The 15,370-nt window shown below is 43.1% G+C and overlaps 1 protein-coding gene and 1 long non-coding RNA gene across 2 annotated transcripts in view; one reads left to right on the top strand and one right to left on the bottom strand.

The window, feature by feature from the left end:
- The window catches only part of Dnajc6 (DnaJ heat shock protein family (Hsp40) member C6), a 50,374-nt gene that overhangs the window by 19,938 nt on the left and 15,066 nt on the right, over positions 1-15,370 (top strand). The window contains exons 6-13 of the mRNA XM_027400504.2: positions 838-1,032; positions 2,125-2,242; positions 3,519-3,598; positions 4,353-4,546; positions 4,659-4,739; positions 7,184-7,615; positions 12,062-12,196; positions 14,718-14,786. Of these exons, the coding sequence (XP_027256305.1) occupies positions 838-1,032; positions 2,125-2,242; positions 3,519-3,598; positions 4,353-4,546; positions 4,659-4,739; positions 7,184-7,615; positions 12,062-12,196; positions 14,718-14,786 (1,304 nt within the window). The remainder of the gene's footprint in view (positions 1-837; positions 1,033-2,124; positions 2,243-3,518; positions 3,599-4,352; positions 4,547-4,658; positions 4,740-7,183; positions 7,616-12,061; positions 12,197-14,717; positions 14,787-15,370) is intronic.
- LOC113834003 lies at positions 1,114-7,269 on the bottom strand. The gene is made up of 2 exons (XR_003482255.2): positions 7,132-7,269; positions 1,114-1,243 (listed from the first exon to the last, which is right to left on the bottom strand). It is a non-coding gene; the product is annotated as an uncharacterized LOC113834003 (long non-coding RNA).

Genomic DNA, 15,370 nt, shown 5'->3' with positions numbered 1-15,370 from the left:
TGTCTGAGCTCCCAGTGCCTTCCAGTTTATGCTTTAGGTCTTTATTAAGACACACTGGTGATCACTGCATGAAAATGCAAAACTATAGAAAGAGTATGTATGTATTTTAGAGCTTAATTTTTCTTATGGCTGAGATACAGGGTGTAATAGATAGATATTGGTTATAATAGATAATAGGAAAGTGGCTTTAAAATGGAAGCCCATTTATAGACAGCTGATATATTTTCTTCCCTGGAGTTGGAATTACTTTCTCTGTTCTTATTTAAATTTCATCTTCTTATTTCTTTGGATAAAATTCCTGATAATAAATTCAAAAGTTTATCCAAATCTGCCTGTGGCTGACATGCTTAGCAGGCTAGCATAACACCGCCACAAGCTTCTGACTGAGTAAACACTCTGCTTTCGGCTCAGCATGTCAGTGGAGACAAGGTTTCTCTCATTTAAAGAAGATTTATTTATGTTTCTGTTATGTATACGGGTGTTTCGCCCACATGTATGTATGTACTACACATACATGCTTGGTGCCTGTGAAGCCGGAAGAGGGTGGCAGATCCTCTTGGACCTGAAGTTACAGAGTGGGTGAGCAACCATATGGGTGCTGGAACCCAAACCTGGGTCCTCTGCAAGAGTAGCAAGTGCTCTTAACCACTGAGCCATGGCTCCAACTCTGATCTACAAGCTTTCTTAACTGTCCCAATTCCTCTTTGGTGGTTAATGTTAAGGAATGTGCAGAGTACATTTTTCCTGTAATTTGATTTACAAATGCAAACTTCACAGCAGAAATTGTCTAATTCTTCTGCTACAATGGGCTCATAGAATGGCCATCTTCTGTCTCAGGTACTTGGGCTACATGTGCGACCTACTTGCAGACAAGCCCTACCGCCCCCACTTCAAGCCACTCACAATCAAGGCAGTCACTGTCAGCCCAATTCCCTTCTTCAATAAGCAGAGAAATGGGTGTCGCCCATACTGTGATGTACTGATTGGAGAAACCAAAATATATTCAACATGCACAGACTTTGAGCGAATGAAGTAAGTCACCATGCTGTCTCTTCTTGCATGCTTAATTCCTGTGTAAGTTGGATTCTTCCTGCTTATTGCTGTGATGAGTTGTTTTTTTTTTTTTTTTTAAGCCCAACTGGTGTAATCAAAGATAAGCACAGCTGAATCCAAGGATTTTCCTCCTTTATCCAGTGGTATCATGTAGGAGTCCAGATGATAGAGATGGGTAGGCATAGAGGACCTGGACATTTGAAAAGGAAACTCAGTGATTTGGGTAGATGACTTTCCTAGTTACTTTTAAATTAATGTGCTAAGATACCATGACCAAGGCAACTTATAGAAAAAAAGAGTTTATTGGGGGTGTATGGTCTCAGACGGTGAGTTCATGACCATCATGTGGGGAGGATGGCAGCAGACAGGCAGGCATGGTGCTGGTGCAGTAGCTAAGAGCTCACATTTTAACACAACTATCAGGAGGCAGATAGAGCTAGCTGGGAGTAGGGTGGATTTTTGAATCCTCAAGTCCTCTCCCAGGGATGCACCTCCTCCAATAAGTCCACACCTCCTAATCCTTCCCAAACAGTTCCACCAACCGGGACCAACTATTCAAATATATGAGCCAATGGGGACCATTCTCATTCAAACCACCATACTGATGATGTACTTAAAGTACATATATAGTCTAAAAAGAAGAACAGGCACCAGCGGGAGGGATTTAGGAGACAAGGGAGTGGCTGGTAACACAGCATAGACTTAGTTGGCAATAGGTTAATTTAGGAGTCAGAATTCTAGACCCTGGGAGAGTATGACATTTCTCTCTCTATTCTGACCTTGGTTGATTTTTACTGTATGAAGCATGGTGATTTGAGGAAAACAGGATCTGTCTAGAAGTCCAGATGAGATGGAGAGAGAAGACCTGTATCTGGTCAGTGCTCTACCAGCTCAGAAACAGTCTACATTCAGTCAATGCTGGCTACATTCCTACCTTTGCACAAAACAGGAAGTAGTTTCTTGGTCCAAGCCTTGGTAAACAGGTCCCTTAGAGCCATAAAGGAACATTCCTGTGTCTGTGATGGTACCACACTGGACGCTTTCATGGTCTCTTCTGATCTCCATTTAAAGAGAATACCGTGTCCAAGATGGGAAAATCTTCATCCCCCTGAACATTACAGTCCAAGGCGATGTCATCGTTTCCATGTATCACCTGCGGTCAACCATCGGTAGCCGACTGCAGGCTAAGGTAAGCTTTTAGGAAGACTCAGACTATAACCCACCTGAATTTGTAATATGAATACTACTGGGTCTTTTCTCTATCATTTTGGGCTTGGTTGACTTGGGAGTTTAGAGTGATAAAGACTCTTAAAACCTGCTGATGTCTGTCTTCTTCATCATGGTGGGAGGGAATGGAGATTGAGGCAGGTTGTGACTTATACACCATCATGGGTAGACAGTCCCAGAACCTCAACAAACTACATTCTTGAGAAGCCAAGTCTTTCTTTTAGTGCTGTGTTTAGGGGATCACTATAAACTATAAACATGTATAGTTAAAAAATTCTCCATGAGAGATGGCTCAACAGGTAAACCGCCTCGCAACCAAGCCTAATTACCTGAGTTGGATTCCTAGGATTCCTCCCCCAAATGCAGTGATTTTTAGTGTATTCAAAAGGTGTTGCTGCTGTTAGAATTCTCTTATTTAAGAATCTTTTCTTTACCCCTAAAAGAAACCTTGACCCATTAGTAGTCACAAACCATCCCTCCTTCCCTGCTTGCCTTCTAACCACTGTGAATCTTTTTTTTTTTTTTTCCTGTTTCTGTAGACTTTATTTGGGAACATTTCATATAAATGGAATCATATAGTATGCAGTCTATTGTGGCTAACTTTTTTTACTCAGTGTGATATGTTGGAGGTTCATTTGTGTTTTAACATGTATCAGTATTTCATGCTTTTACATAGTTAAGTAATGTTCCATTGAATGGATACACCAAATTTATTGATTCTCCATGTTTGAATTATTTCTAATCTTTGGATATTAGGAAAGATGGTGCAAGTAATTATATCTTAATTGATCACATATTCCATCCATTGCCTAGTGTTTTGGATTAACAAAAGTAATATTATATTCTTAGTTTTGCAAAACTGATCTGAGGAGGGGGCAAGTCAAGCATATATGAATATCCACTCTTCTGCATCAGAGGACAGATGTGGCACTGTCATTGGAACAGTTTGTTTTACCTAGTGGTGGCCAGGCAGACTGTGGAGGTGGGCCTTAAAGGATGAGTTTGTTTTGGAGAAGGACACTCTAGGAAGAAAGACTATATAAGAACATGGGATATCAGTGGGTATTGGCTTGCTCTGGAGAAGAGAAACTAGCAATTAAGCTGGGGGTTCATTTAATATTCATATTCCACAAAGAATCAGATAAAGAAGCAATGGAAAGTACTGGCTCCTCAAATCCAGTTTTTTGGTGCAGACTCTCTTTTCTCTTACTGATCATGCTTCTTGCACATATTTTTAGGTGACCAACACACAGATATTCCAGCTCCAGTTCCATTCTGGATTCATACCACTGGACACAACAGTTTTAAAGTTTACCAAGTAAGTGCTGTAGGGACCTGAGGTCTTTACCAGCATAGCCAGGAGCCCTGAGTATCTGTACCAGCATGCTGCCACCTCCAAAGTCCCACACTGAGTGTGGTTGGTCTTAAGAAATGCATAGGTATCACAGAGTTAACAGAAGGTCCCTGTTAGGGAACAAGGAATCGTGACTTCTCTCCTTTGTGTTTGTGGATGCTTATGCCCAACAGGAATGGCAGTAATTTCTGGGATGGCATAAGCAGTGGCCCCTCATAAGGGGTGTCTGGCTAGGGCACTGTGAAAGAGGTGCTGGGGAACCCAGCTGCACCACATATTGACCCGAGGTTGCTATAGCATAATGTGACTATGCATCTCAGGGTGTGGCTGAATCTGGGGTAGCGGGGATTGCTGGAGCCAGGAAACAGGGAGCTATGAAAGATTCAGGGGTTCAGGCTGAGAAGATAGCTTTGGGTCCGTCTCATTGTTTTGGTGACCTATTTATTTATCCATGCCAGGGCATACTGGCCAGATGTCTGAACCCTGCTTCTCACAGTGCTTTTGTTAGTGTGCTTGGTAGTAGTCAAAGGACTTGAGCAAGTATTGCTCTGCTTTGTCTACATGAGGAAACTGAAGCATCCCGAAATAAAGTGACACCGGGTTAGTGACTTAGTCCACCTAGAAGTGACTTTAGAGCTGAACTCGTCAGCTTGAGCTGAGCCTCGTGTTGAGCATCCTGCTGATGGCACTGCTGGTGCTGTGTTTTTCTTTCCATTAGGCCTGAGTTAGATGCATGTGATGTACCAGAAAAATATCCTCAGCTGTTCCAAGTGACACTGGATATAGAAGTACAGCCCCAAGACAAAGTGATCGATTTAACTCCACCATGGGAGCACTACTGCACAAAAGATGTGAACCCCAGCATCCTCTTCTCCTCTCAGCAGGAGCATCAGGATACTCTGGCCTTAGGAGGTATGCGTGAGTCATGGCCGGTTTGGGTTTTTGGGATGCAGCCTCTGTGTTTTTTACTGCTTTGCTTTGTTCCCTATGTTCTGGTGACCCTGTGTGGGCTTTTGTCTTGCAGGCCAGGCTCCTGCAGATCTCCCTCCAGACCATCCCAGAAATCTTGGGCAAGGTGGCTTCTTTGCCTCCCTCTGTTGGCAAGGTATGGTAAACCTCTAAATTAGGATGATGGGGTGATTAAGTGACTAAGTTGTCTAGTGGTTTTATTAAGACATTTCTTGAAGCAATCTCACTAAAGTTTCCTTTCTCCATTATTTCAGACCCTTCCCTTCATTTTTTGTTTTTGTTTTGTTTTTTTGTTTTTTGGGTTTTGTTTGTTTGTTTGTTTTTGTTTTTTCGAGACAGGGTTTCTCTCTGTAGCTTTGGAGCCTATCCTAGCACTCGCTCTGGAGACCAGGCTGGCCTCGAACTCACAGAGATCCGCCTGCCTCTGCCTCCCGGGTGCTGGGATTAAAGGCATATGCCACCAACGCCGGGCCCCTTCATTTGTTTTTTAAATCAGGCAACTTGCCTGCTTTCAAGGCATGAGTGCTCAGACTGACCAGAAAGCCAGTGTAGGCTAAATTCTACCTTCTTTGTTTGCTCAATGTTTCCAAGCCACATCCTCCAAGACTGATGAACTGTGATATATTCCAGGATCTCTCCTTAGGCTGCTGACAACTCAGAACGACTAAAAAGAGTTCAGTTTCCTACCTTCAGGCACATATTCTAAAGACATAAAGTTGAGTATTGTCTCAAGCACTGTACCTCTAGTAAGACAGGAGGGGTCTTGCCCTGGCATGGTGAAAGGAGTCACGTGTCCTGTATCTCTGCTAGTTGCTTTAGCAATCATTAACCTAGGCAAGGCCCTACCACTGTGCTATTTTCTCCCACACCGGGAGGCATTTCCAGGCCCTTTCTCAACCTTGCACTTGGCATTATTATGTTGAGGAGGAGACAGCCATGGGCATTCTAGTTATGTACACTGGCCATTCTTGCTTTGCAGTTTGCAGAGGTTAACTACTAAGTGTTGTATAGAATCAAACAGTCAAGACTTTTTATGTGAAAGGAGTGGGAATTTAGCTTCAGAGATGGCCTAGCCAACATTTTCTTGACTGACCTTCCTCTGATGTGTGAATGTAACATAGTATTCCTACAGGCTGTAGCCATTTTCAGTGTTAAGTTAAAAAATACTTATCTGATGCCTTTGGATGAAAAGGTTTGCTTACAAATTTTTCTTTTGTACAATGCAATGGAAGCATCTCTGTCCTAGAAACCCAGCTGGATATGACTTGCAGATGGATCGTCAGCCTCTCCTTGGTCCTTACCTTGCATCTTTCTCATAGGAATGGCTTCTCATAAAACATTGCTCTCACCTTCCCATTGCCATGTTAATATGTAGAAATAATTTTGTGGCACTGGAGAGATGGCTTAGTGGTTAAGAACACTTGATGCTTTTACAGAGGACCAATTGTAACTACAATTTCTGGGGATCTTATGTTCTCTTCTGACCTCCAGAGGCACACGCATGGTACATAGACATAGACGCAGGCACTCACACGTAAAATCTCTTTAAAAAGAATGAATCTCTGTTTTAGCACAGGTGCATTCTCTTATTTGGTTGGGGCTTTTACATGATGTAAAATTATCTAAAACTACTACCGGTGGCATCTTAGATGACAGCCTGCAATCAAACATTAATGTTTCTACAGTGGGACAAATCAGTAGTAACTTGTGGGAGGCAGCAGAAGCCCACAGGTAGTCATAGATCCTCCTGATACTCTTCTGATGAGCTCACACCAGCAAACCCAGACCAGCCTTGTCCTTCCCACAGATCTTCGCGTTTCAGAGTTGGGGCTCACAAGTGTGAACCTGCCCCCCATTTAGATTGTGGGCCTGTCTGGCATGAGATAACAAAGTGCCGTGGAAGATAAGTCTCACGAGCAGGGCCTGGACAGGTGCACAGAAGCCTTTCCTTTCTCCCCAGCGGAAGCATCTCACCTTAGCCCATTTTATGTGGAAAATATCTTTTCCAGATGTTGAGAAGATTGTGGGGAAGAACCATTGAATTTGCTTCTTAGGGTGGTTGCTTCTGCTTCAGGTCACGTGGAGAAAGAAATAAAGGGCGATGGACTGGGTGTTACTGTCATTTTCTGTAGCACCCCACATAGTGTCTGGGAATCAGCATTGAGGTGCTACTTGTTATTGATCCGAGTTCTTTTTTTTATTATCATCTCATGTAATTCTTATAGCAGCCTGTGCACTGTGTAGTATGTATCACCCCTGTTTAGCTGAGGTGGAAATCAAGATACAGAGAAGTAAAGTTACTTACTCAGTGTTACACGGCCAGTGAGGGATGGAGCTGGGTTCCAGATGGAGCCTGGACCCAGAATTTCGCCTCTTAGTCCTTAAGTTATACTGCTTTGCAGATGTTGAAAGCAGCTGAGAATGCTTTGAAATGAAAGCTTTTGCATTGGCAGGGGTCTGAAAACACTGTTTGCTCAGGGCTGGTGTGTCTTCTCTTTCCGGAACAAGGTACACATAACAAAACTCACCTGATCCAGCGGTCAGTCATCCAATTATTTATTTCCCATTGGCCTTTCTCAGATCAGAAATCAGAAAAGGCTTTCTGTGAGGAGGACCACGCTGCCCTGGTGAATCAGGAAAGTGAGCAGTCGGATGATGAACTACTGACCCTCTCAAGTCCGCATGGCAATGCCAACGGTGACAAGCCTCATGGAGCCAGGAAGCACGGCAAGGAGCAGGAGCCAGCGGCCCCTCCTCCCCCGGAAGAGGTGGACCTTCTGGGCCTGGAAGGGTCTGATGTGAGCACGAACTTCTCTCCCCTGGCAGCTCCTCCCAGCAATTCTGAACTGCTGAGTGACCTGTTTGGGGGTGGAGGTGCCACAGGTCCTGCCCAGGCAGGACAGGCTGGGGTAGAAGATGTGTTTCATCCCAGTGGACCTGCGTCTGCGCACTCCACACCACGCCGCGCCGCCACCTCCGCCTCCGCGTCACCCACCCTACGAGTGGGAGAAGGTAATCTTCCCATAATTCTCTTTTATCTCAGATTTTAGAAGTAACTCTTGGGCCAAGCGGGTAGAACTCAAATATTTTAGTTAGCTGAACTTTTCTGGTTTCTTTGAGAGTTCTTTGGAAGAACATAAGGAAAATACAAATATTGTCATTTTGGTAAAAAGGTGTGGGGATATATTTGAACTCCATACTCTTTTTTTAATTTAAAGTTTTTATTTATTTTGTGAATTTCATACCAGTACTGTATTTGCATCATTTCACCCTTTTCCTCCTCCCTCCTCCAGCTCCTATATCCCCCCTCCCCTCTCAAATACATAATCTCTCGTTTCTTAATTATTATCATTACATCTCTATCAACCCACTGAATCCCTTGAGTGTTGCTCATATATCTTTAGGACTGACTACTTGGGATTGGGTATCCTATCAGGGAGCTCATCCCTTGGAAAAAGGTAGTCTCCTTTGCTCCACAGCCATTGACTTTCTGTAACTCTTTGTCTAGGAGTGGAACCTAGTAGGTTTCCTCTGTCTGTGTTGGCATGTCCACTGGCACTGACACTGTTTAGCCAGCCGTATGGTTGAGATGTCATGGGTGCAGCTTCTCTGTAGCATCCAGAAGACACTGTATGGCAGCAGGCATCTCGGTCCCTAGGCTGAACTCCATGCTCTTAATTTCCTTTTCTCAGGGCTGGAGCCTTGAGTCTGCTTTGGTTGTTTCTGCTTGGAGACGGAGATGGATGAGCTGTTATTTACTACAGCAGCTGATATTTGTGTGATACTCGCCACTTGCCAGATAAAGAATAATACATGATTAAACATGACTCGGTTCTTATAAAAATCAGGAGGCAGATGTTATCATTATCTCCACTTCATAGTTGACGAAATAGAAACTTACAGTTTAATTAGCAGCATTTGTTCAAGCAGCTGAGAATTGATGGAGCAGGGGTCCCAACTTGACCTGTGGACTCGGAGCTTTCCCTCAGACCTCCTGTAACGCTTTGAATTCTAGTTTTCTGGATATACCCTGGCTGTACAGAGAAGTGTCTGGTTATATCAGAATATGCTTGAGGGGCTCAAGCCAGCAGCATGGTTGGGGAGAGAATTGTGGCTGGTCTTTGTAAGGAGTCTGAGCCATACATACTCAGCTAGTTTCAGTAGACACATCACCACAGACTTGGCCCTTCCTTTTCTGGGTGAGCCACAGCATTAACATTTGCAAGATGATGTAGCTGGGTACAAGAGATTCTTTACAGCCTCAGAATAACCAGCACAAGCCAGCTACCCATGTGACTGTCACCATTAAGATGATACTGCATCAGGAAGGGTAAAAGAGATGAATCTCAACCATCTAGGCTTGGGGGATGCTATCGGAACCCTCACTCACACTAGGCCTTAATCTTCTCTGAAGGCTCCGGTCTGGTCTTGGCTTGTGAAGCTCTGGATGCCTCTTTTGTGAGAAGGGTAACTAGAATCACAGAGCTCATGTGAAGAGTTTCCATTGGTGATGGCTGGATGGGAATCTGGGATCTCACATCCTACATCGTGGCTCTTCTGTGTTTTGCTTTCTCCCATCCAATTTTGATTTATCAGGAAGAATAAAAGGTTCGTCAGGAAAGCAAAATCCCAAGATAGAAAACAGCAGTGTTCGGGGGCTGGAGAGATGGCTCAGTGGTTAAGAGTACTGCCTGGGCTTCCAAAGGCCCTGAGTTCAATTCCCAGCAACCACATGGTGGCTCACAACCATTTGTATTCTGGTGCCCTCTTCTGGCCTGCAGACATACATGCAGGCAGAACACTGTGTACATAATAAATAAATAAATCTTTAAAAAAGAAAGAAAGAAAGAAAGAAAGAAAGAAAGAAAGAAAGAAGGAAAGAAAGAAAGAAAACAGCAGTGTTCCATGGCCAAGTTTTAAGACAAACCATCCTAAGGACATTTGATAATTTAACTCTTCGTAGTCCTATGCTGCTAGGTGTATTCATGTCGGAGCTATAAGACACCATCAACACCAGTTAGTTCTGTCTGTAAAATCATAGAGATGCTGTCTAAGCATACCAGCTATTAATGGCAGACATAGATGTAAGGCTCAAGTATTCTGTCCCTCCAAAAAGAAACAATACCAAGTTTAGAATTAATAGCTGCATTTGGATCACAGGACTAACACTTAATTATCTGGGTAGCCTTGTTAAAAGTTTAATTTGAGTTGGGTGGTGGTAACACATGCCTTTAATCCCACACTTGGGAGGCAGAGGCAGGTGGATCTTTGACAGTTTCAGCCCAGCCTTGTCTACATAGGGAGTTTCAGGCCAGCCAGGGCTATATAGTAAGACCCTGTCTCAAAAATAAGACAAAACAATAAACACCCTCTTACTTTGCTTGGTTGGGGATAATGCCAGTGAGCATATGGTAAAGAGTAACTCTTGAGATTTCATCTGTAGTATGCACATTTCATCTTTGGTTCTTGGAGAATTTCTAAAACGAGGTGATATTAAAAGTGCTCCAGTAATCTTAGAAGTCTTTAGTGTCTTCTCCACTGGTTAGCTTCGACTAGAAACAGGTGGCTTACCCTTTGTCCTCTGACGGTCACAGTCACCCTGCTAACCCCAGTGTTCCCATAGAGGTGAGGTCAAGGGATGTGCGTCCTGGACTGCATTGCCCGAAACAGTGTAGGTACTGCTGATCTGCTGCCTCACAGGTGTGGGAGAGCATTGTGCCAGTGACGTCATAGCTGTAAACTTGTGAGCCACATGCCCCGCTGCATCGTGACAGTGGGAAGTGCTGGTTCACTGCTTTGGTTCTCAGGCTCTATTTCTAGAATGGGTCAGCCCCACCCCAGGAAGCAGGCTGTCGTCAGCTTGGTGTGTGCAGCTTTGGAAGTGGCATCTCACTTTAGGGAAGCTCAAGGAGGTTTTCGTCCTTGCTCATTAGTGAGAAATCCAAGGGCAGTTGTCTCCATACAGCTCAGTGATTGGCAGGCATCACGTTCATTTTATAATTGATTTTTGTGATGATTATCTGGAGCCTGGAGCTGGGAGATTTGAACTGGAGTCTAGTGTAGCGTTTCCTGGACTCAAACAAGAGCAAGTTTCTGAATTTCAGTCTGCCCAGGGCTGAGTGAAGGTGACAGCACTTCTGTTTGCCAGGGAGAAATTGAGGACCACCCAAGGTCTTGTTGTATCACAGTAGAGCCCCAGGAAGCATCACTCTTGCTGGCAACCAGGGCCTTCAACCTTGCTAGTGTCCTCCCAGCTTTCTCTAGCTCCTGGTTGCTTGTTGAGTCAGTGTTTTAGAAATGCTTGAATCCCATGGACTCGAGAGAATGCAGCTTCACTCGCTGCTCTCATTTTGTTCTGTTTTTAGCTTTCAAGTGAGTTGAAGGTCACTTAAAAACAAAGTTTAAAAAGTCCTACTTAGTGCGGTTGTCCTTTTCTTTTGACATGTGTCTTACATAACTCAGGCTGAGCTTGAACTCACTGTGTAACCCAAGATGACCTTGAACATCTGATCTTCCCATTTCCACCTTCTAAATGCTGGGATTACAGGCATGTACCACCATGCCTAGTCTTATGTGTCACTGGGGCTCAAACCCAAGGCCTCATGTATGGTAGGCAAGCATTCTACCAATTGAGCTACATTCCTAGTCCTATCAATGGGGTTTTCCACTATTTGTCTTTATAGCAATGCCCCCTGCCTGGTGTTTTCTCATTAATTCCTTTTACATGAATGCTCATTAGTCACTGTACCCCCGTAGTCTATATGTAGTTTGGGCAGCTCACAGATTCATCTATGTTGACCTTGTTTTCTAGCTAGCCTCTAATTATGATTTGCTGGTTTTATGTTACTAAGATTTTCAAAAGCTGGCTTCGGGAGGTGACTCATTGATTAAAACAACTGGCCACACAAATGTCAGAACCCGAGTCTGAACCCCCAGAACCCACATAAAAACTGGATGTGTAATGTGAACATCTGTAATCCCAGCATTTCTACAAGGGGATGGGAAGTAAAGGGAGACAAGCCCAGAACCTCCAAGCTAGCTAGCCTGATGTATGCAGCAGAAAAACAAGACAGTCTCAAACAGGGCAGAAGATGAGGACAGATAACTTCACTCTGTGGTGTGCTGCACACACACACACACACACACACACACACACACACACACACACACACACACACACTATACGCACCCACAGGATTCATAAAAGCTACTTGAACCCTCATTTAGAGTTATGGCTTTTCTAATAAATCCAGACTCTTTCATCTACATGGGTGGGATGATTTCTGTCATGTTGGGACCCACTGTTAGTTCCAGAGGAAGTCTAAGTCTAGGAAGGTCAGGAGGTAAGCACCAGACTGGTCTTTCAGGCTTTTGGCAAGCTAACAGTGGCAACCCTTTGGTATCTATACAACAACTAACTGGCAGGATAAAGAAATACATCTTCCCTTTGTTTTCTAGGTGCCACCTTTGACCCTTTTGGAGCCCCCACTAAGCCATCAGGTCAGGATTTGCTGGGCTCCTTTCTGAATACATCCAGTGCTTCTAGCGACCCCTTTCTGCAGCCCACAAGAAGTCCTTCCCCTACAGTGCATGGTAAGAAAGTGTTTTCTATGACGAGTAATGCAATAATGGAGTGGTTTTCCACAAGACAATGCTGGGTACTGAGATATAAATGTCAAAGCGTGTGTGTGTGTGTGTGTGTGTGTGTGTGTGTGTGTGTGTGTGTGTGTTTACAAAGCCTTTGGAAATTGACAATTTATTAATATTTTAAAAACCCTGGAATATCTTACCGGAAAGAGACTCACATAACATCTCACTTGGTTTCACTGTGATTCTGAAAGCATTAGGCTGTGGATTTCTGCTTATTTTTACACCAGAGCTATATACCCAGAAGCATAAGGCATCATTGATTATAACACACATTATTACTTAATATACCAGTGAAAAAAAAGGAGCTATGTCCTAGTGGCAGAAATCTTTGAAATGTGAAAAAAAAAATAGGATTCTCAAGGTAGTAAAATATGATGTTAGCATTCCATAAAATTATCAGTTTTCATTGCAGAGTTTGGGACATGCTGCATGGATGTATGGGAACACGTCTGTCTAATGTGACAGCTACTAGTTGTGCGTGGCCACAGAGCACTCAAGATGTGGTTAGTCTGACTTGAAATGTGCTCCACACACATACAAGATTCCAAAGTTGACTGCACTATAAAAGAATGCAAGGCATCTTAATATTTTTATAGCAGTCACTCATTAGAATAATATCTGAGTTATCTGCTCAATAAATTAACATCATGTTTTACTGATTTAGGAATCCTGTTTTTCCACATTTCACATGCAGGGGTGATAATATTATCACAATTTTCTCTTTTACATGTAATCCAGGTCAGCTATGAATTCCTAATGGCTCCTTATTTCACCCAATGTAAGAGCCAACATTATGTACTCTGTGTAGACCCACCCCATTTACTCTTCCATCCTCATGCCTGGGACCTAATTTCCCAGTTTTACTCTTCACTATCTTCATTCCAGCCCTTTGGGGTTCTCTCTCTCTGTCTCCCTCTCTCTCTGCCTCATTTTTATCCTGATGGATATAAGACAAACATCAGAATGTAAAGGAAGCCAGATGGCAAATGTTGACAAAGCTGTCTACCTTTGACCTTTTTTTTTTTTTTATGGGTTACTGTGGAGCCAGAGCAGGGAAGAGCAGAAAGAGGTATTGTCCCTGATAATGGTGTGTACTTTTTAATTAATTACCTGATAGGAAGGTACATGATATGTTGACTGTAGGTAAATAAAACAGGTGACTATGAAGCCTAGAATGTTGATCCTGGTGCCTTGGGTCCTTTGTGTGTGTGTGTGTGTGTGTGTGTGTGTGTGTGTGTGTGTGTGTGTAGTATGGTGTGTGTGTATCTCTACGTGGTGTGTGTGGTGTGATGTGTGTGTGTCTATGTAGTATGGTGTGTGGTGTGTGTCTGTGTGTGTGGTGTGGGTGGTATGGTGTGTATGTGCATAGTATGGTGTGTATGTGTCTCTGTGGTGTGTGTAATGATGTGTGTGTGTCTGTGTGTAGTGTGTTGTGTGTCTATGTAGTGTGGTATGTGTGTGTAGTATGGTATGTGTGTCTATGTGTGTAGTGTGTTGTATGTGTGGTGTGTGTATGTTGTGTGTGTCTCTGTAATGTGTTGTGAGTGTTGTGTGTGTCTCTATTTGTGTCTATGTGTGTAGTGTGGTGTGTGTGTATGGAGTGGTGTGTGTGTAGTGTGTGTATGGGGTGGTGTGTGTAGTGTGGTGTGTGTGTGTGTATGGTGTAGTGTGTGTATAGTGTGTGTCTTTGTATAGTGTGAGTGTGTGTGGTCTGTGTGGTGTGTGAGTGTGGTATGGTGTGTGTTTTCAATCCCACTAGTAATACTAGCTTAGTGAGTTCTAATGCTGATTCTATGGACAAAGTGCTAGGGGGACTTTCTCCTGCAGTAGCACATTTCATTTCAGTTGTGCTCAGAACTTCTTGAGAGGTCAGACCGATCTCTTTTGAAGCTCTAATGGGTTTCTTTTTGAGTGACAGTAGACACATATCTGCCACCAGCATAGCGGGAGATACAGTTTTTGCCTAATTAGTGTTCTGAATGGCTCATCCTTCTTAATCCATGCCTCAGATGAGGAGAAAACAAGATCCCAGTTCTGAGTGGTTCATGCTTTGGTGCCCTTGTTGGTGTAAGTTAGCTGAACCAAGTTTAAGGATATTGTCCCTCTTTCTGCATGGCCCAGAATGTTAAGTGTATTAGTGGGGTGCAGAAAGATGAATAAGACAGTTCTTGCATTCAAGGAACTCAACATTAAATGAAGACAGACATGTGCACAATTATAATTCCAAGTGGGTGGCGATGGAGGTAACACAAAGGTGAGCCAAAGAATGAACCCAGATAACTTATGGTTTCTACCAAGCTCTTGTGAGCATGCACAGAAGCAAAACTATCCCCATTTCAGAGTGGGGTAAAAGCCCAGGAGGAGGAATGAATCCATTAGGTATTGAGAAGCCATGTGAAGCCATGCAGGCTAGAGAAGACAACTTGGTCCTATACAAACTCATTCATCTTCTCTCTATTTGCAGCTTCCAGCACACCTGCTGTCAACATCCAGCCAGATGTTGCTGGAGGATGGGACTGGCATACCAAACCAGGTAAAGACCAGCAGGTTATTTTTTGCACACCAGTGACCAGTGGCAAATGCATGGTCCTTCACACAAGATGAGGTGGATACTTAGAATATATAGTCCACTGTGAAGTTGGATCATTCTTATTGCAGCTGGATCTGCACTTTAGCAGCACTTTTCCCAATGCACCTGATGACATAATATATATATATATATATATATATATATATATATATATGTATATATATACATATATATATATCACATATTATATTTAAAATATATATGTTATATATTACTATATATAGTTATATATTTAACTTATAAAATTAAATAGCATATGTATACATATATGTATCTGTGGTTTAACTTTATGAGACTCACCTGCTGTGCATCTCTCTCAACAATAGAATTAGATAGATCTGAATTGGTTCCACCACTTTGACTGTCCTGGATTTTTTTCTTTTTGGATAATTCTCAGCTTCAGTTTTCTTATCTGAGAAACAGGACAAACAATGTTTGTTTATTCCACACAGCATAGTGAATGTAAAAGTAAAACAGTGTAGATGTACCTTCTCTCATTGTTCATGAATGAAATGCTACACCCACCA

Source organism: Cricetulus griseus, chromosome 2 (assembly GCF_003668045.3).
Source record: "Cricetulus griseus strain 17A/GY chromosome 2, alternate assembly CriGri-PICRH-1.0, whole genome shotgun sequence".
Lineage (NCBI taxonomy): Eukaryota > Metazoa > Chordata > Mammalia > Rodentia > Cricetidae > Cricetulus > Cricetulus griseus.
Note: the sequence above shows the minus strand (reverse complement) of the source record. Positions and strands in the feature narration are given on the sequence as shown.